Genomic DNA, 22,230 nt, shown 5'->3' with positions numbered 1-22,230 from the left:
TCCTGGTGACTCCTAGTTCTCCTCATTTCTCCTTCTTGTCCTGGTGACTCTTTGTTCTCCTTCATTTCTCCTTCTTGTCCTGGTGAATCTTTGTTCTCCTTCATTTCATTTCCCTTGCCCTTGTGACGCCTCATTCTCCTCATTTCCCCTTCTTGTCCTGGTAACTACTTGTTCTCCTTATTTCTTCTTCTTGTCCTGGTGACTTTGTTCTCCTCATTTCTCCTTCTTGTCCTGCTGACTCCTCATCCTACTTATTTCTCCTTCTTGCCCTGGTGACTCCTTGTTCTCCTCAATTCTCCTTCTTGTCCTGGGGATTCCTCATTCTCCTCATTTCTCTCCTTCTTGTCCTTGTGACTCCTCATTCTGGTATCATGGGAATAAAGGTTAAGGGGGAATCTTAAAATAAGACCTTCTTTACAAACCCGGCAAAAGGTGGTATGGCCATGTTTTCACCGTCCCTGGCCACCCACCGACAGGCTAACTCAGCAGCTGGAGCAGTCCATACACATGCCCAGAAACCACTGCTCTACTGCCTCTGGAAAGCAATCCATCATGCATTGCTTATCAGAGTGGTCGTAGGGACCCCCAAAATTGTGAACCTAGCTAAAAGGTTACATATTAATTCATAGCTATCGCTTTGATGCTTTCCAATGCATTTTTACAAATATTGTATATGGTTCTGCTGCAGAACACTGTATTATTTAGCTACATTTCCCAAAGCAGTTGTGAGAAAAGTTTTATGCAGGCCAGTGGTGCAATAGACAATATAATATTTCATCCTTGGATCTGGCACCCTTCCCTATCACAGCTCATATGTCTGAACCTACCTAACCAAACAAAACTGAACAGCTGAACCGTTTGCCCTTGTACACACAATCGGACATTCCGACAATAAAATCTGTCGGCTTTTGTCCAATGGATTTTGTCCGAAACTGGTGTTGCATACACACAGTCGGACAAAGTTGTTGGAAAATCCAATCGTTCATACCGTTATGACGTAATTTATTTACGACGGGACTATGTTCAGGCTAGTAGCCAATAGCTTTGGTCTAGGAATTTGATCTGAGCATGCGTGGCACTTTGTCCGATCGGGATTCTCTACAAACGAACGGACAAAGTCCGATCGGATCATGTTGTCAGAAAATTTTATAGCCCAGCTCTAAAACTTTGTCCGTCGGATATTCCGACGGAAACAGTCCGATGGAGCCCACACACAGTCGGATTATCCGACAACGCGGTCCAATCGGACATTTTCCATAGAAATGTCCGACCGTGTGTACAAGGGCTAAAACTTTGTCGGTCGGATATTCAGACGGACAACACGGACAAGATGGACAACAGTCCGATGGAGCCCACACACGGTCGGATTATCGGACAACACGGTTCGATCGGAAATTTTCAGTCGGAATGTCCGACCATGTGTACAAGGGCTTTTGGTAAACATGAGAAAGATAAAAAGCTATGCAGGTTTGTAGGAAATTTGAACACCGGTTGAAATGGTTCTGCAGCCCCTTTGTAAGTAACTGTGGGCCTTACCATTCAGACATACCCCTGTGTTGGTGTGAGGATTTGGCCACTTATATATGAACAATCATTATGCAGCATGCTTGCCGCAGTCAGGTTGTGCCTTTAACTGTGCAAATCTGCGAGTGGGTTAAGACAAATTTGTTGACCACATCTGAAAGCATAGGCAGTCATTACTAAGCCCTTGATGACACCAATGCAATTTGTCATGATTTTAAGAGTTTAAAATCGCATGACAAGTCGCACCGTATTTTTGGCAATGGAACCATTCAAATTGTTGTGACTCAAGTCACAGCAACTTGGAAAATGGCTCCTACGTGACTTTTCTTCAATTTCACTGCCACTCACATTGACTTCTGTTAAGTGAAATGTTAAGCCACAATGAAATCGTAGATCAAAATCGCAACTAATCTGTGGGCATAAAAGCGTGCTGAAGTAGCCAGAAACATTATTTCTGGGTCTAGCAAGGTCCCTCAATCGATATGATCAGACTCCCACAGCGTCCTTTCTAAAGCACTTTGAGCCACACTCATAGGCTTGCCTCCTCACATATAATGCGGGGTAATAGCCCTGTACTATGTGTGTGATGATGCCGAGAGTTCACCCACAGCCCAGAGCTTGAGGACAGCTTTGGAGTTTGCCAGAGCTAAAGGATAAAGTAAGTAATACACCCTATCCCTGCACCCCCCTAGACTAAATGAGCACTTTATGTACAAGTAAAGACAGACTTTTTTTTAGTTTAGGAGAGATTGGAGACAGGTTAGGACACCTGTCAGGTTCTTACTGCTGTCTGTGCCCCCACTAGGGAAACTCATCTCTATTTATCATTTTAACCATTATCACTGAGAGTGAAAGTGAAGGAAAATCTTAAATTTGGGGTCATCATCAGGTCAGGAATAGAGGGCAAGTCTTCCAATTGGGACAATAGTTCTAAAGACCCTGGCAAAAACCAGGCATTCCCCTCACTTCCTGTTTTGGCTATGGGACAGGAAGAGAAAGAAAATCTCCTCAATGGGACACAGAGGGCAAAAAACTGACAGGGGTTATAACTGTCCCTTACTTAATCCCAAAAAAAATAAGTTTTGCCTTTAGTTTTACTTTAACCCTTGCCTTGCATTACACAGCACAGGGTACATTGTGTCTCATTGCCGGACTTAAAGCGGAACTTGGCCCATAACAATTTGATAAAAAAAAATAATGTTCTTCAGCAAGGAACATACATTGCACATTAATTATTATGCTTTTAAAATTAGTGTGTGCTGTAAATTGCCTCCAGCATTGTTCCTGTTCCTTCTTGCTGGAGGCCAGAGCCCCCTGAACAGCAGTAAATCATAAAGTGGAACTAAACTCATCAATTTAATGGTTTTCAAAAAACAGTTATATTCCCGGAATACTGGGATTGCTAACTATCACGTTTGCTTGTGTCCTTGAGCAAACTGTCAAACCATCATATGGCTGGTGTCATAACTGATCACATGTGCAGCACCATGGCAGTTGCAGATCAAACAGAAGCAGCTTCCTTGGTCATGAAGGATAGGAGGGTTTAATTCAGCTTTAAGGCTGTCAGCAGATCGGCCTCTACAAATTCAGCAGTGCCTAAAAATGGGGAGCAACTGTGCATGTGCAGAGCAGCGTGAGACGGTGTATTACTGGATTGTAAACAGAATAGACACTTATTGTTGATGTTTTACATAACTATACCTGAAAAAGGGGCCAGCCTGAAGAGCTCTAATACAACTTAATTTTCTGACTAAAGTTCCACTTTAAAGACTGATTACACTTTTTTGTTCAGAAGAAAACATTCCCCTCTGGGTGATCTATGCACATTACAAGGATTTTAACAACCTTTGTTGCAGATTCCTACCTTTTGTTATTCTGAAGAAATCCATGTGTGTTTGTCTGTGTCCATGTTGGAAAGTGAGTCTAATGGGAGTGGTTTCATAATTATCAATCAGCTGCAGCACCTGCAAAGCACTAATAAGGAAAGCTGCTGGGCCTGCATCCCTTTGGACGTGATTTCCTGTTGGGAGTATCTCACTAAAAATGATATTTTTTTGCAGGGGATGACTGATATCTGACTTGTATCTTAGTGCAGACTTCTGGGAAAATCAGTAAGTCAATCACACAAGCAGGAAATTGTGTTTCTGGGGGGCGTTCTATAAACATGTTACATGTTCCATCTGTTTTTAGGGTGGAATGCATAAAATGTTCCAGTATTTGCAGCCTGCCCCCCCCCCCCCAAAACCCCCTCCCTGTGACAGCGGATGGGGGGTCCTTTTTTTGCACCTGCTGTCATAATTAGAAAACAAGGTGGCCCTTCCTATCTTCCTGCTCAGCGGGGATCGATGGAGTGATCTCCACTGAGCAAGCGGATATCCATGGGGCGGAGCATCACTGATCCGCCCTGTGTGACATAGCCCTTAATGTTAAATATGGGTTTCAGCATTTAATATGTATTTATACCCAAAGCCTCTTATTTCTACTTTTGGATAACCTAGAGAAGCACTAAAATCATTTATCCTGGTGACCATTGTTACTGGAAATAAAATTGATGGAAAATGCAACATTTTTGCATTTGCAACCAAAACAGTTGGTGAGGGAAATATTCTCTAATAAGGGCACAGTCTATAACTACAGCTACATTCATATGGATGATTGCACGATGGACGATGGACGATTGCATGCAGCCTGCAGAAGCTGTCAGCAGCAGCTATCAGAATTTTACTGGCAAGAGTTGCTGCTGTTTGCATGTAGCAGCTCTTCCAAGCAGTTACAAGCAAATACTGACCCTGGATGCAGGCAGCGTGCATCCAGGGTCAGCGTTTCTGCAATATGTTGGCTGCAAATAAACTGGCTGCAGCTATTCGGCTAGACTTTATGCGGCCATAGCACAGTGGATGAGATTTACTAAAACTGGAGAGTGTAAAATCTAGCGCAGATCTGCATAGAAACCAATCAGCTCCCAGGTTTTACTGTCAAAGCTTAATTGAACAAGCTTCAGTTAGAAGCTGACTGGCTGCCATGCACCAGATTCTGAGTGCTCCGGTTTTAGTAAATCAACCCCACAATTTATTCACCTTTGAACACAGTAAACTATCCACGGCTAAACTGCCACGTGAGAGAGATCTGTTCTTGTTCTTCTTGTTCTTCTTGTTGCATATCCAGGATAGGACGTGTAGAGGGTAGTATTTTTGTTCAATCTTTTTTGTGAGACATAGATAAAACAACAACATTGTCAAGGTTGGTACAAATACAATACGGCGTGGGATTCGCACCCACTTCAAGTACAGCATATATCATGACATAACAGACATGAATACATAGTAATAACACAGGAAATTTACTGATAAAAATCAATGAGAGTAAAGACTGGGCCTCGGGCCCTGCAAACCTAGAGCAATATACAGTATCTCACAAAAGTGAGTACACTCCTCATATTTTTGTAAATATTTTATTATATCTTTTCATGTGATGACACTGAATAAATTACACTTTGCTACAATGTAAAGTAGTGAGTGTACAGCTTGTATAACAGTGAAAAATTGCTGTTACCTCAAAATAACTCAACACACAGCCATTAATGTCTAAACCACTGCCAACAAAAGTTTTCCCTCCGCAGTGTCATGTGACTCATGAGTGCTACAAGGTCTCAGGTGTGAATGGGGAGCAGGTGTGTTAAATTTGGTGTTATCGCTCTCACTCTCTCATACTGGTCACTAGAAGTTCAACATGGCACCTCATGGCAAAGAACTCTTTGAGGATCTGGAAAAATGAATTGTTGCTCTACATAAAGATGGCCTAGGCTATAAGAAGATTGCCAAGACTCTGAAATTGAGCTTCAGCATGGTGACCAAGACCATACAGCAGTCAGGTTCCACTCAGAACAGGTTTCGCCATGGTCGACCAAAGCAGTTGAGTTCACATGCTCAGCGTCAAATCCAGAGGTTGTCTTTGGGAAATAGACATATGAGTGATGCCAGCATTGCTGCAGAGGTTGAACGGGTGGGGGGGTTAGCCTGTCAATGCACAGACCATACGCCACACACTGCAACAAATTGGTCTGCATGGCTGCTGTCCCAGAAAGAAGCCTCTTCTAAAGATGATGCACACGCAGACTAAAGACATGGATTACTGGAAGCATGTCCTGTGGTCTGATGAGACCAAGATAAACTTATTTGGTTGAGATGGTGTCAAGCATGTGTGGTGGCAACCAGGTGAGGAGTACAAAGACAAGTGTGTCTTGCCTACAGTCAAGCATGGTGGTTGGAGTGTCATGGTCTGGCGCTGCATGAGTGCTGCCGGCACTGGGGAGCTACAGTTCATTGAGGAAACCATGAATGCCAACATGTACTGTGACATACTGAAGCAGAGCATGATCCCCTCTGTTCGGAGACTGGGCTGCATGGCAGTATTCAAACATGATAACGACCCCAAACACACTTCCAAGATGACCACTGCCTTGCTAAAAAAGCTGAGGGTAAAGGTGATGGACTGGCCAAGCATGTCTCCAGACCTAAACCCTATTGAGCATCTGTGGGGCATCCCCAAACAGAAGGTGGAGGAGCGCAAGGTCTCTGACATCCACCAGCTCTGTGATGTCATCATGGAGGAGTGGAAGAGGACTCCAGTGGCAACCTGTGAATCTCTGGTGAACTCCACGCACAAATGTGTAAAGGCAGTACTGCAGAATAATGGTGGCCACACAAAATATTGACACTTTGGACACAATTTGGACATACTCAGCTTTGTTGCCAGCGGTTTAGACATAAATATGTGTTCAGTTATTTTGAAGGGACAGAAAATTTACACTGTTATACAAGCTGAACACTGTGTCATTTCTTCAGTGTTGTCACATGAAAAGGTACAATAAAATATTACCAAAAATGTCAGGGGTGTACTCACTTTTGTGAGATACTGTATAATTCAAAAGCTCTAACTACGGTCAATCCAGAGAATCTGAGGAGCAACATTAAACTGATAGTAATTTTTAAGCCTCTCCTATTCTATCCACATCTTGGCTTTTTAACTATAAATACCCTTTAATGCTAACTTAACTCAATTACTTTTTATTTTCAACAGGGCTTCCAAAGGCAGCTATTATAACTCACAGCCGTGTTCTTATGGCTACTGGCTTTTTTGAAATCTGCCATATCAGACCCAGAGATATAGTCTATATTACCCTACCACTGTACCACAGCTCGGCTATGCTGATAGGAGTCCATGGATGCATCTCAAAAGGTAATATTTTCAGTTGTACTACTTAAAGGGATGGTTCATCTGTATGATGGGATTGAGATCAAATTGGTGCATTCTCGCTACTGTTTGCTGGAAGGGCCGTCAGTGTGAAAGGGGCTTAAGGCTCCATTCCCACCTATGCATTTTTAGTGCTTTTTGCATTTGCAGATTTGCACTACAAGAACGTGTTCCATAGGAAAGCATGTTAAATGGACTGTAGTGCAAATCTGCAAAAAGCACTAAAAATGCATAGGTGTAAATCAGGCCTAAGGCCGTGTTCACACTGGTACTGTCATCCTACTTTGCCCTGCAACATCGGTCCTACTTTGGGCCTACTTCCATGCGACTTGAATGAACAGGATAAGAGTTTGCTCTGACTTTGAGTCTGACTTGTCCTTTGACCAATCAAAACAATCCCAGTGTGACATATATTCCTTTTACTGCTGCTGTAAACACCATGTCGGATGCAATAAGTCGGATGGTTAGGATGAGGATCTTGTTTTGATTTGACTTCAATGATATTCAATGGGCTGAAGTAGGATCAAAGTCAGACCAAAGAGTGCAGGAACCTTTTTCAAAGTCAGACCGACTTTTGTCAGACCAGTTAAGATGGCTCTCATAGGGAACCATTCATTTATACATGCCATGCTATATGAGCTCCCAATGTCAGAGCGTTTGTCGTACCAGTGTGAACCCAGCCTAATTGCCAAAGCTTAATTGAACAAGCTGAAGTTAGAAGCTGATTGGCTACCATACACAGCTGCACCAGATTCTGAGTGCTCCAGTTTTAGTAAATCTCCCCCTAATTGTTTTATTCAAAGAACATTAAGACCCCTTTCACACTGGGGCAGTTTTCAGGCACTTTAGCTTTAAAAAAAGCGCATGTAAAACGCCTGAAAGAAGCCTCATCTGCAATCCCAATGTGAAAGCCCGAGTGCTTTGTGGGAGCTTTTAACCCTTTATTTGGCCACTAGCAGGGGTTAAAAGCTCCCCACTAGCGCTTGAAAAACGCTGGTAAAGCGCCACTAGTTTAAACAGCACTTTATGCGCTGGCAGCGTGAAAGGGCTCTTAAAGGACTTGGGCTTTCACGTTGGGATTGCAGATGAGGCTTCTTTCAATCGCTTTACGGGCGCTTTTTTTTAACGCTAAAGCGCCCGAAAAACACCTGAAAAACGCCCCAGTGTGAAAGGGGTCTAAGAGCCAGTTCACACTGGGGCGACTTGTCAGGCAACTTAGCCGCCTGACAAGTCGCGTCCCATTCTGTACAATGTAAACCATTCTAATCGGAGCAACTCAAGTTGCTCCGACTTAGAAAAAGGTTCCTGTACGATTTTGGGGTCGACTTGCATTGACTTCTATAGAGAAGTCGTTTTGCAAGTCGCCGCTACTGTCGTGTGCAGATCGCCTGAGGCAGTCACGCTGCAAGTCGTGCTGCCTCAGTGTGAACCGGTGTTGTATCAAATAGTGTCCCCCATCGGATAGTGTCCGTCCTGTACTGCGCTTGTACAGTACGGAGGACACGGAGAAGCTGAACATCTCCAAAGATAAACGGAGCCTGCGTGGTAAGTCCAGGTTCAAGCCCCACCATCCAAGTGGACAAAGAGTTAGAATAAAAAAGAGCCGAGTGAAGCGAGGCCATGCCCGACGCGTGGCGAGAGAAGTGAGCCCGCGAGGGGCCCTCTTACTATCTGCAACCGTATGTCCACTTGGATGGTGGGACTTCAACCGGCGCCATTCTTCTTCAGAGACTTTCGGAGTCTCCTTCTCCTCCGTATTGCGCAATCGCTGTGCCTGCGCAGTACATGGCGGACACTATTCGATGGCCGGACACTTGTTGACAGAACACCGGCACTTAATGAACCAGTTCAATTTTTATACCACTTTACTTTTGCTACTGAGAGACTGTTCTCATGAGCAGTGCAATGATTATAGCGAATAGTTAATTTCGTCAGTAGTGACGAGATTTACCCTCCCCTTTTCCCATTTCGAGGTTTGTAGCCAAATTAGGATAATACCTACCTACTTAAAAAAAATATATCTTCCAATTCCTGCTTACCATTTTAGATGCTCTTTTCTGATAACCCCTATCCTGCAAAAAAAAAAAAAGCCTAGTACATACGATGATATTATCCAACGAATGATCATTTGTTTTTGTTTTTTGTTTTTTTTTGCATGCTAGTCTCTTTATTAAAAATGAATAGGTTACTAAAGTATGAAAATTCTTGTACAACAGAATAAAACATTGAAAGTGATGTACAGGCATACCCCAGTTTTAAGTACACAATGGGACCAGAGCATGTATGTAAAACGAAAATTCACTTAAAGTGAAGGAATACTTTTTTTCCCTTCTCAATGCATGTGCTGAATTGCAATAGTCATTTATGGGCATAACTAATTACCTAGGCAAGCCGGCTGATCCCAAAATCGCATTAACAGGGAGCAGTGCCATGTTAAGCTGACAAAGATTTCCTATAGACACCAATGTGTCCGTACTTGCTATTGTAAGTGAGGTTGCGCAAAGTGGGGTATGCCTGTAATGTATTTGTATTGTATTTTCACACGAAAACTGTACTGATTAAACAAATATCGTACGATCTGGTACTGCGTGAGAACATTTTTGGTGTTTGTCCCTTCTGTTACTTTCAGATGAAAGCTGTGTACTAATGACCAGATTATCGTACGATGGCTTTGAAAGCAATATTTTTTGTATGAAATTCTGATTGTGTGTACTAGGCTTTAGATCTCTTTGTTTATGAGGTGCTGGGCAACTGTGTTTTCTATAGATAACACTGTCTGCAATGTGCTGGTAGATCTCAGTATCAACTGTAAACTAGGTTTGAACAATGTCCTGAGAAAGTGTTAAAGGTTTAAAAGTTGGCCTCCTGCATTGTATGTTAATGAGTGGAAGCACAACCTGCCCCTAGGACAGACTCAGTCTGACATTGTTCAGAAATCATTGCAGTCAGCCATGGGTCCTTCTTTCTCATTTAATGAAAAGCATACTGGTTCCCAGATAGTTAGGCCGACCATACACAGTTCGAATCTCAGCCGGTTCAGCAGGAACCAGCCGAAATTTGAACCATTATTGTGCAGGCTGAATGTACCAAGTTTATTGATCGATCAACTTGGGTAGAACCAGTCTGCCGAATTATCTTCTGCAACTATCACTAGCAGCTGCTATAGCTGCTAGCAATAATCACTGTCTTCTCGTGGCAGGGATGCCCCCCCCTCCCCCCCACGCGCCAGCAGAAGACAATGGCCCAGGAGGAGGGATTTCCGCATCAACAAAAGTTGCAGGAAAGAAATGAGGCCAGCCTTATTCAGCTTTCCACTTTGATGCCTTATGCTGCATACACACGACCGGACTTTTCAACGGACTAGGTCCGACGGAACGAATCCGCCGGACAATTCGATCGTGTGTGGGCTTCATCGGGCCTTTGCTGTCTAAAAATCAGACGGACTTTAGATTTAAAACATGTTTCAAATCTTTCCGACGGATTCGAGTCCGGTCGAAAAATCCATTCGTCTGTATGCTAGTCCGACAGACAAAAACCGACTCTAGTGCAATTATTGGCTACTGGCTATGAACTTCCTAATTCTAGTCTGGTCCTACGTCATCACGTTTGAATCCATCGGACTTTGGTGTGCTTGTGTGTGGCCAAGTCCGTTCGTTCGGAAAGTCAGTCGAAACTCCGCCGAAAGTCTGTCGGGAAGACTGTCGGACCTAGTCCGTCAAAGTCCGGTCGTGTGTACGCGGCATTAGCCCTTGTACACACGGTCGGAGATTCCGACAACCAAATCCGTCGGATTTTGTCCGTCGGATTTTGTTCGACGGATCTTGTCCGAAACTGTTGCATACACACGGTCGGACAAAGTTGTCGGAAAATCTGATCGTTTAGAACGTGATGACGTAATTTCGTTACGATGGGGCTACGTTCAGGCTAGTAGCCAATAGCTTTGATGTAGAAATTTGATCTGAGCATGCGTGGCACTTGGTCCGATCAGAATCCTCTACACATGATCGGAGTATGTCCGATCGGACCAGTTTGTCAGAAAATATTTCCAGCAAGTTGGAAAATTGGGTCTGACGGATATTCCGATGGAATCAGTCCGATGCATACCACACACAGTCGGATTATCTGATAAAACGGTCTGATAGGACACATTCCGTCGGAATCTCCAACCGTGTGTACAAGGGCTTAGACATTATGAGGTACATAGGTGAAGGAACGGCTGCTTCCATCAAAGCCTTGTGACAGATAAACTATATTGATAGTAATAATAATGAATTGTTTCTTTTTATGTGTTCTTGTTCTTTGATATTTATTTCCTCTCATTGCTCTCAGGTTGTACTCTTGTGTTACGGAAGAAGTTTTCTGCCAGCCAGTTTTGGGATGATTGCAGGAAGTATAATGTGACTGTTATCCAATATATTGGAGAAGTGCTGCGCTACCTTTGCAATGTTCCTAAGGTACCTGTTGTTGTGGTGCATTGTAGGAATGTAAAGCATGTGTGAAATATTAAGATTTTAGCCAGCAAAAGTGCTAAACATGTTTCAGAAGTCTATCTAATAATGTGTATGGCAGAAAAAAATACTTCGTCCAGATGTCAACTGGAATATTGACAAATCAATACCTGGAAGTTCAGCTAGAATGGTAGAGATCTGTGCTTTTGCACAACCATACAAAAATCAATCTGTTTGTTGTTAAAGCGGTTGTATACCCGCTAATGTTTTTTTTTTTTTGCCACCTGCAAAGGAAAAGGCATAATGAGCTAGTATGCACCGCATACTAACTCATTATGAAATACTTACCTTAGAATGAGGCCCCGACATCTGGCCCGATCCACGCCGAAGGAGCTGACATGCTCCCTCGATGTTTCTTCCGGGTATTGCGGCTCCGGCGCTGTGAGTGGCCGGAGCCGCGATATCGTCACTCCCGCGCATGCGCGCAGGAGATTTCATCCGGGCCGGGTCCGGCGACTGCCGGGCTTTCAGCCGAGAATCCCCTTGTGCGCATGCGCCGCTGCAGTCAGCGGCGCATGCCGAGGGGAATATCTCCTAAATCGTACAGGTTTAGGAGATATTTTTTTTACCTACAGGTAAGCCTTATTATAGGCTTTCCTGTAGGTAAAAGTAAAAAAAAATACTATACAACCACTTTAAATCTGAGTAAGTTAGGATATATTCCAATTTTGCAGTTTTGTTTAAATTAAAAAACACCACACTCTTTATATACTGTTGTATACTATCCAAATGCAAGTGCCAATTGGCTAACTAAGGCCCCTTTCACACTGGGGCGGTGCGGCCGTCGGCGGTAAAACGCCACTATTTTTAGTGGAGCTTTACCGTCGTTTTAGCGGCGGTCTGCGGGCGCTAGCGGGGTGGTTTTAACCCCCACTAGCGGCCGAAAAAGTGTTAAAACCGCCAGCAAAGCGGCGCTGCAGCAGCGCTTTGCCGGCGGTATTGCCGCGCTGTCCCATTGATTTCAATGGGTGGGAGCGGTTTAGGAGCGGGGAATACACCGCTCCTTCACCACTCCAAAGATGTGGCCAACAGGACTTTTTTCACCGTCCTGCCAGCGCACCGCTCCAGTGTGAAAGCCCTCCGGCTTTCACACTAGAGTGAAAGGGGCCAGTTTTTTTAGGTGCTAGACAGGCGCTATTTTTAGCGCTGTAATGCCTGAAAACCACCCCAGTGTGAAAGGGGCCTAAGGCTTTTAAGGTGTTTACATTTACTCAAGGCTCCAAACAAAAACATATTATTTATTTATTGATACATTTTGTTTTAAATATAAATTCATAGCCCTAAAATCACAAAAATAGCAATTGCTTCTCCACCTTAGGAAGACTATTACCTAAATAGGCAACCCTTTATGCCTCCTACACACGATCAGATTTTCTGCAGACAAAACCTCTGACTTTTGTCCGAAAGGCATGTCCCTGGATTTTGTCTTGCATACAAACGGTACACAATTGTCGGCCAACAAACACGAACGTAGTGACATACTAGACATACTAAGACCCGAAAAAGAGGAAGTTAAATTGTTATGCACCACCCTTTCTGCTCCTGCTAATTTCGTGCTAGTAGAAGTTTGGGAAGTGTGGTTTGCAACTTTTTTCATTTTGTACTTTTCAGTTCATTTCTGAACGGCTGTTCGTCAACCAGCCATGTTGAGGAATCGGAGGAGATAACATGTTATTTATTATTGGCCTTGAAGTTATTGCTTTGACCCAAGTCCAGTCCAGGATTTTTGGTTCAAGAAATCCTCCTCCTCCTGTTCCTGGACTGGACTTGGGTCAAAGCAGTAACTCCAAGGCCAATAATAAATAACACGTTATCTCCTCCGATTCCTCAACATGGCTGGTTGACGAACGGCTGTTCAGAAAACGAACTGAAAAGTGCGAATCAACACTCACCAAACTTCTACTAACATGAAATTAGCAGAAGGAGCAGAAAGGGTGGCACCTGACAATTGAAATTCCTCTTTTTCAGCTCCTAGTACGTCTAGTACATCACTATGTTTGTGTTTGTTGGCCAACAATTCTGTACCGTTTGTATGCAAGACAAAATCCAGGCACATGCCTTCAGACAAAAGTCAGAGGTTTTGTCTGCGGAAAATCCGATCATGTGTACGAGGCTTAAGAGTGTAATAATTTACTTACAGTTACTTGGGTAACTTGATGTTTCTGGTTAATGACTACTACAAAGATCTATAAGAGGTATGGTAGCAAGTCAGTGATGTCTACAAGAATCATTAACAAGAGAAATCAAGACAGATAACAAGCCAAAGCTTAATATTGCACATTTGCTTTCCTAATCTGTTTTCCTAAACTTCCCTTTCCAGACAGATGATGATGCATCCCATAATGTGAGGATGGCCCTTGGCAACGGTCTACGGACTGATGTCTGGAGCGAGTTTCTGAGGAGGTTTGGAGATATTCACATGTATGAATTTTATGCAGCTACTGAAGGAAATATATTATTTATTAACTACACCAACACAGTTGGCGCAGTAGGCAGAGAAAACTTCTTACTCAAGGTAAATAAAAAAATATATACATTGATAAAGTGGGTCATAAATGTTTTTGGAAGATAATTGGCATTAGTGGCATTAGGCATTAGTGTATAAAGAGAGACCACCCTAGTAAGGGTAGAAAACAAGGAAGCAGGGGGTTTTGACAGTGGTGGATTACAATAAGGATAGATGATAATGGGTGACCAGAACTCCACACTCCACAAAGGTCTGTAGGGATGCAAAAATAAGTTCTGTACTTCATTGCTCTTTATAATAAGTCAGTTTCAGCTTTGCAAGTCTGTAGACTTTATTTTAGAAGGTGAACATCAGTGTCAGCTTATGCATCCTTCTTTGTAATATTTTCCTTTAAAGCAGAACAAAAATTGTAATGTTAAAAAAATACTAGTAGGTAGGAATTTTTAGTAGAAGAATGTATGCTTGTCTCTTCTGCCATGAAATCGCTTCCTCTGCCTGCTAGCGTTTTTTTGCTAATTGCACACTGATAGCTACGCATGAGCAGCTCAGTGTCAAATCCTGGCACCTGTAAGGTCCCTTTCACATGGGTGGACCACTCAGTTCCGCCTGTCAGTTTTTTAGGCAGACCTGAATGGATGCTTCATTCAGGTCTATGGAGCGATGGATGTCAGCACTGACATCCGATCTGCTGAATCCAGATGGATGGAAACCCTATTTTCCATCCGTCTATTGGATTGAATGCAAACGCACAGTCCGTTTTCATCCGATCCTCCATAGAGGAGAGCGGAGCTCTGACAGGTCTGTCCCTGCACAGTGAGCGGAGACGGACCTGTCATCCGCCTGGACAGCGGGGATCAATGGAGCGGTCCCCGCTGAGCAAGCGGAGTCCGCATGCAGACAGCTCCGTTTGAAAGGGGCTTAAGAGCTGCATCACTGGACAAAGTGGAGATTGTGACTTTACAAGAGGCAGGGACGTGATATTGTGCTTTCCACCTCATCCAATCAGAGAAAACTTTGCATTCATTGAGAAAATGCATAGCATTCTCTGAATTGTGTCCATGCCGATCAGGCAACCTCCTGTGTTCACAATGCAGCAGGGCAGCAGCTTGGCACAGAAAAATCTGAAGAAAGTGGAGATAATTGAAGTAATAATTGCAGTGATTTTCAGCCTCCAAAGGGATCCCACAGGTATGGTATATGTATACATTGGTCTAAGCTGCACCAATGTAACTAATGAAAACCTATCCATACCTGGAATTCATCTTGTGATTGTAAACTCAATTTTTAAATAAAAAACTCTTTTTTACTTACCTACTCTGTGCAATAGAACTGGGCAGAGCACTTTTGAACCTGCTCTTCTCGGGTCCCCCGCTAGCGCTTCTGACTACTCCTCTTCAAGGTGCGCTACCATAGGAAGTCACCTCTTTTCATGGCACACCACATCTATCCTGAACTGCGCTGCCTGCATCTATAGACCAAGACCACGCAGCTTGGCCTCGCACTCCCGCTGCCTCAGCAAAGCCTGTGAGACCGGGAAGTGAGAGGAGAGAGCTACTGCAGATGGGCACAGCACTAGATCAAGTGAGGGTAAATATTAGGGGGAGTGAAGGGGCGACCAAGGGGTTGAATGAAAAAAACTGACTTGATTCCCCCATTCACACACTCAAAATGGATGGGGGGTATCCTCCGCACTGAGCTTTTGTATTCTGACAGCCGAAAGACTTCCCTGTCATCAGAATACACTGATCGGCACTGCCTTCTATAGCCTGCAATGCTGATAAGGCAAACAAAAAAAAATGACGGCGATTGTACAGAAATTGATCAGTAGATCAACTTCTTTACAGCCACAGTGCCCATACATGGATTGAATATCGGTTGGTCCCTGCTGAACCGGACACATTTTGATCCATGTATGGCCAGCTAAAGACAGAAATACTGAAGTGGATATTACTGTTGCCTTTCAGCTTTGGGTCCTGGGTTTGATTCACATATGGAACACCATCTACATGGAATTTGAATGTTCTCTGCATGCTTTCATGTGTTTCTTCTGGGTTCTCTAGTTTCCTCCCACAACCTAGTTCTACTATAATAGATGTTATCCTCCCAGATATGGCCCAAGCATGGTAAGAACAATAGGCCTGGTTCACACTAATGTGACTCTCGTGTTTCGTGCAGGGAAAAGGTTCCTGCACCATTTTTAAAATGCAGGGGCAAGGAATTTGCATGGTGCCTTTGCTGGACCCACACATGAGCTGCATTTTTAGATGTGTGGGGTGCCATTAAAAATGAATGGTTGCCCTGCACATTTTCAAAGAGCAGTGTGTTTTTGCTGCGGGTGCGGGGAACAGGTATGATTCCCACACGCAACCACGAGCAATAGTGTAAACCAAGATTTAGATTGTGAGCTTCTTCAGGGGTCAGGGACTGATGAGATGATTTTATGCTCTCGGTAAAGCATGCTGTAATATACAGTATATCAGTTGTAAAAATGGAAGAATGTGTTGTTCAGAGCGGATTCAGGAAAAAAAATAAGAACTTTATTATATGCATTTTTTTTAACTCTTGCCCATCATGGTTTGGCTGGTGGTGAGTGCTAATTAGGTGTAAGTAGGAGAGTTAGATAATGGAGTGAAGTTTTAAAGGATTGCACTGCCTTATTTACCATCAGCGTCTGTTTAGACATAAATATACTGTCTGGAAGCAGTTCCCAAAGTGAAACATCACTCTCTCAATCAACATTGACTATTTTAAATTCTTATGCTACTAGCATTAGAAAATAGATAAAAAATGTTCTTACATTTCTTTGGTTACTTCCTGGTTTCCAGACCTAGGTAAATGATGTCATACATTGCAGGAGTCTTCAGGAGGGGAGGATGGTTTTTCTTAGCTAACTTCCATCATCCAATCACGTGCAAGCAAAAATGCTGTTATTTAAAATTTCCCTTGCATGTGATTGGGTATTCTTTGCAAAGTGACTCTTTACCTCATTTAATAAGCTTTGACGCAATACACAGTATTTTTGCCTTTAGTAAATATACTCCATTGGCTACCTTTACAACCCACTGCTGTGTCTAAGGCTACTTTCACACAGAGTCGCTTTACAGGCGCTACAGCGCTTAAAATAGTACCTGCATAGCGCCTGTAAAGAGCCTCCCCTGTCTCTCCAGTGTAAAAAGACTGAGGGCTTTCACACTGGAGTGGTGTACTTGCAGGATGGTAAAAAAATGTCCTGCAAGCCGCATCTTTGCAGCGCTGTAGGAGCGGTGTATACACCGCTTCTAAAGCCCACCCCCGCCCATTGAAAACAATGAGGCAGCGCCACCAAGCTGCAGCAGCCCTTTGCGGGCAGTTTTAACCCTTTTTCAGCCGCTAGCTGGGGTTAAAACTGCCCCGCTAGTGGCCAAATAGCGCTGCAGAAATGACAGTAAAGTGAAGATAAAAATAGCGCAGCTTTACTGCTGACGCCCGCCCCAGTGTGAAAGTAGCTTTAGTGCCACATGCATCTTTGCTGCTGTTTAGAATTCTACGGCCTTGCAGCTACTGCACATCAGTGTGATGTTAAAGCCACTGCAATCTCCCTCTGATTGTGCATTCTGAATGCTGCATTCAAAAAGGCCAAAACCCCAAAAAAATAAAATAAAGATCTTGTTCTTTTAACCTCCCTGGTGGTATGATTATGTCCGATTTTTGATGCTCAAAGCAGTACAATGTTTTGCATGGAAATTTGGCGTTTTATATTGTAGGCCTGTAATTCTTAAGAATAACTCACTTAAATCTGTCTAGACAAGAGTCTAGTAGACATCCCGGGTATGATAAAGTTTGAAACGCAAAATTATAGTTATAGTTAGTCAGGTTGAAAAAAGACACAAGTCCATCCAGTTCAATCTTAAAAAAAAATAAATAAAATAAAAAATAATCGTACAATCCAATATACCCAATTTTATGCCCACAATTGATCCAGAGGAAGGCGGAAAAAAAACCAGCAGGACATGCTCCAATTTGCTACAGCAGGGGAAAAAGATTCCTTCCTGATCCCCCAAGAGGCAATCGGATTTTCCCTGGATCAACTTTACCTATAAATGTTAGTACCCAGTTATATTATGTACATTCAGGAAAGTATCCAGGCCTTTCTTAAAGCAATCTACTGAGCTGGCCAGAACCACCTTTGACGGGAGTCTATTCCACATTTTCACAGCTCTTACTGTGAAGAAACCTTTCCGTATTTGAAGATGAAATCTCTTTTCCTCTAGACGTAAAGAGTGCCCCCGTGTCCTCTGGGTTGACCGTACAGAGAATAACTCAACACCAAGTTCACTATATGGACCCCTTATATATTTGAACATGTTGATCATATCCCCCCTTATTCTCCTCTTCTCAAGAGTGAATAAATTTAGTTCCTCTAATCTTTCCTCATAGCTGAGCTCCTCCATGCCTCTTATCAGTTTGGTTGCCCTTCTCTGCACTTTCTCCAGTTCCCTGATATCCTTTTTGAGAACTGGTGCCCAAAACTGAACTGCATATTCCAGGTGAGGTCTTACTAATGATTTGAACAGGGGCAAAATTATATCTCTCTCTCTGAAGTCCATACCTCTCTTAATACAAGAAAGGACTTTCCTCGCTTTGTAAACCGCAGCTTGGCATTGTATGCTTTTATTGAGCTTATGATCTACCAAAACCCCCAGATCCTTCTCCACTATGGATTCCCCCAGTTGTACTCCCCCTAGCATGTATGATGCATGCATATTCTTAGCCCCCAAGTGCATAACTTTACATTTCTCAACATTAAACCTCATCTGCCACATAGTCGCCCAATTAGACAGTGTATTGAGGTCGGCTTGTAAATTGGAGACATCCTGTAAGGACGTTATTCCACTGCATAGCTTGGTGTCATCTGCAAAGACAGAAATGTTACTTTTGATCCCAGACCCAATATCATTTATAAAGATGTTAAAAAGTAAGGGTCCCAGCACTGAACCTTGGGGTACACCACTGATAACCTTAGACCATTCAGAGTAAGAATCATTAATCACTACTCACTACGACAATTTTCTATCCATTTACAAACTGATATTTCCAAACCTGTATATTAAATTATAATATAATAAATAACTATAAATAATTATAACAAGTAATAATAATAAAAATTATTCAATAATGTAATCAAATCAAAAACACAGAATTTTGTTCAGTTGCAGAATTGTCGCTGTCATTACTTTTAGTGTTTGACGGATTTCCCCACAAATCACTATCACTTAGTGATTCTAATTTATTATCGCTGTTCTCTAGCTGGTCTAAACCGCCTTTGACGCTTTTTGGGGCGCTTTTTGGTTGCTATGGACAATCTCCAGTTATCAGGCACAAAGAACAGTATTTATAATATAAAACTGCATGCTGGACACTGGACAAACCACTAGGGACAAAAGGGATTTGAAATAATTTGATACAGTTATGTAATCTGTAAGATTACAATGTACTGTATGTATTTTGTTTTTAACTTTTTGAATTTGGCGCTGTGCTCTGTCCCCATGCGTCGCAACGCTCGCAGGGATCGGAGCTCGGCACTGTGATGAATCGAGCAGAGACACGGCGCGCACACACAGCGGGGAAACATCGCAGGATCCTGGGGACAAAGTAAGTAACTTTGCCTGGATCCTGCGATGTGATTCCGAGTGTGGCTCGGGGATACCACTTTTGGTACTGAAAATTCACCCCGAGCCACACTCGGGAATACTAATAAGGAGGTTAAAGCATGTTATACAGCACGGTGCTTGTGTTGTGTCCTTTGGCCCCCTGTAACACCTAAAAAACCTGGCTGATCCTGCCTGGCTATGCCCTCCCCCCTGTAAACTGACCACAGTTCATCAAGGCTGTTGAGCCCTGACATCGTGGTTAGTTTACGTGCCTCCGTCATCCGCAGCCCTGCTCTTTGTCTCTTCTGTCCTCCTCACCCTTTCCCTCCTTGTCTGTGAGCTCCGTGTCCGTGCCTGACCCCTCCCCTTCTGCTACTCAAATTGGATATAATTTACATTATCCTCTTGGTTGATGAATCTAATGCAGCTATATACCTTGTTTACAGAGTACAGATCGGCGATCGGGCAGGCCGCCTCTCTCCTTCTCTTCTCCTCCTCTCCTGAATGACGTGAGTGGGGAATCCTCGGCCCCGCCCACTGCAGCTGTCATACAAGAGAGGAGAAAGACGGCGGGTCGCGTGATTGCAGATCTGCGCTCTGTAAACAAAGCATATGGCTGCATTTTTTTTTATAAAGCACAGTCACAGGGACATTAGATTCATCAACCAAGAGGATAATGTAAATTGCACCCTGTATACTAATAAATTAATAAACACTTTAATGAAAGCTTACTTTGGATGTGTAGTTTAACCACTTGCCGACCAGCGCACGACGATGTACGTCGACAGAATGGCACGGGCAGGCAAATGGGCGTACATGTACGTCCCTTTAAATTTGCCGCCCTGCCATCGGGAGCGCGCTGCCGGCGGCGCGCTCCCGCGCTGGTCGGGACCCCCGTGAGTCCGGTCGCGGGACCCGCGGACTTGATCGCCACGGGCATACCCGCGATCGTCTCACGGAGCGGCCAAATGAAGAAATGCCGTTGTAAACAGCATTTCTCCATTCTGCCTACCAACTAGTGACGCTGATCTCTGCTCCATGTGATTGGAGCAGAGATCAGTGTTCACTAAATGAAAGCCCAACCCCCCCACAGTTAGTAACACACCCCTAGGAACACTTAACCCCTACACTGCCACCCACTGGTTAACCCCTTCACTGCCAGTGTCATTTACACAGGAATCACTGCATTTATATAACAGTGATTACTGTATAAATGACAATGGTCCCAAAAATGTGTCAAAAATGTCCGATGGGTCCCCCACAATGTCGCAGTCACAATAAAAAGCGCTGATCGCCGCCATTACTAGTAAAAAAAAAAATAATAAAAAATTATTAATAAAAATGCTATAAAACTATCCCTATTTTGTAAACGCTATAACTTTTGCGCAAACCAATCAATAATTTTACCAAAAATATGTAGAAGAATACGTATCGGCCTAAACTGAGGGAAAAAAATGTTTTTTTATATATTTTGGGGGGATATTTATTATAACAAAAAGTTAAAAATAATGCGTTTTTTTCAAAATTGTCGCTCTATTTTTGTTTATAGCGCAAAAAATAAAAACCGCAGGGGTGATCAAATACCACCAAAAGAAAGCTCTATTTGTGGGAAAAAAAGGACGTCAATTTTGTTTGGGAGCCACGTCGCACGACCGCGCAATTGTCAGTTAAAGCGACGCAGTGCCGAATCGCAAAAAGTGGTCTGGTCTTTGACCAGCAAATTGGTCCGGTCTGAAAGTGGTTAAATGGCTGTTCTCCCTGTAGTTCAGCATATCAAACTCCGATAAAACAGTGGGCTGGATTGAGTATAAAAAATGACACACCTTGGTAATTAATTATCATCACAGTAATCAATCATTGCAACTTTCAACACTGTGTCCTAGAAAAAGGGGTCATAAAGCGGTTACTGGAATACTATGCTGCAAAATGACATAAGGAAGACATGGCAGGTAATAATTATCATAACACCGCTGGAGTAAACAAACAGCTACTTTATTGCAAAATTAGGTCCAAAAACCCAGTTCCACATTAACTAGTATAGCAAGGCAGCATCAACTAGTAGTCAGCATGTGCCGCAAACAGTTCAAAGGTGTATTCTGACAAAAGTCCCATATGGACCACACTTACAGTTTAGCAGTCCTTCAAGTCTGCTGAGTATTCATAAGACCTAACAATGCAGGTATTTTTAATCCCGAAGTCCCAGTGTACTCGGGTCCCCTACATTCATTTTAATATTATCAGTTATCAGTAGTAGAAGTTACAGGGCTGTGCACAACAGCAAATGTCCCATCATAATCCACAGGAATTTGTATCTTTAAAGCAACTTTTACATAGTTACATTAGTCCAATGTAAGTATGTATGTATGTATACCTGGCCGTTCTTTTAGAAGCTGGAAATCACTGAAGTAAATCCCACTATGCCAGCGATCTCCATTTTGGGTCCCATGCTGAGTGGCTTACTGAGCACAGGAGGTTGCCCACTCAGCACAGGGAGTTATTAAAAGAACACCTTGCATTTTCCCAGTGAATGCAAAGTGTTCTGTGATTTGGTAAGAGGTTTGTGTTTTTTTGGAGATTGTGGTGCGGTCACCTCACTTTTCCCCCTCATCCAATCAGAGAATGTTTTGCATTCACTGAGAAAGTGCAAAGTGTTCCATGAATGGCACTCATGCAGTGGAGATCATTGTAGTAGCAGTGCCTACTTCAGTGATTTCCAACTTCCACAGGGATCCCAAAGGTATGGTATATACAAGTGGTCTCCAAATTTCGCCACAAGGGATGTGGCCCTTTGCTTGCCTTTAACTGGCCCATGAAGCTCCTTTCCTCCCACTGATACAAGACACTACTC

At 43.2% G+C, this 22,230-nt stretch overlaps 1 protein-coding gene across 1 annotated transcript in view; it reads left to right on the top strand.

Annotated features, from left to right (window-relative positions):
* The window catches only part of SLC27A2 (solute carrier family 27 member 2), a 114,824-nt gene that overhangs the window by 67,921 nt on the left and 24,673 nt on the right, over positions 1–22,230 (top strand). Inside the window, exons 3-5 of the mRNA XM_077471273.1 lie at positions 6,604–6,762; positions 11,107–11,231; positions 13,606–13,800. Coding sequence (XP_077327399.1) covers positions 6,604–6,762; positions 11,107–11,231; positions 13,606–13,800 — 479 coding nt within the window. The remainder of the gene's footprint in view (positions 1–6,603; positions 6,763–11,106; positions 11,232–13,605; positions 13,801–22,230) is intronic.

Source organism: Lithobates pipiens, unplaced genomic scaffold (assembly GCF_037356315.1).
Source record: "Lithobates pipiens isolate NorthernLeopardFrog02 unplaced genomic scaffold, aLitPip1_a1.2 Scaffold_8, whole genome shotgun sequence".
Taxonomy (NCBI): domain Eukaryota; kingdom Metazoa; phylum Chordata; class Amphibia; order Anura; family Ranidae; genus Lithobates; species Lithobates pipiens.
Note: the sequence above shows the minus strand (reverse complement) of the source record. Positions and strands in the feature narration are given on the sequence as shown.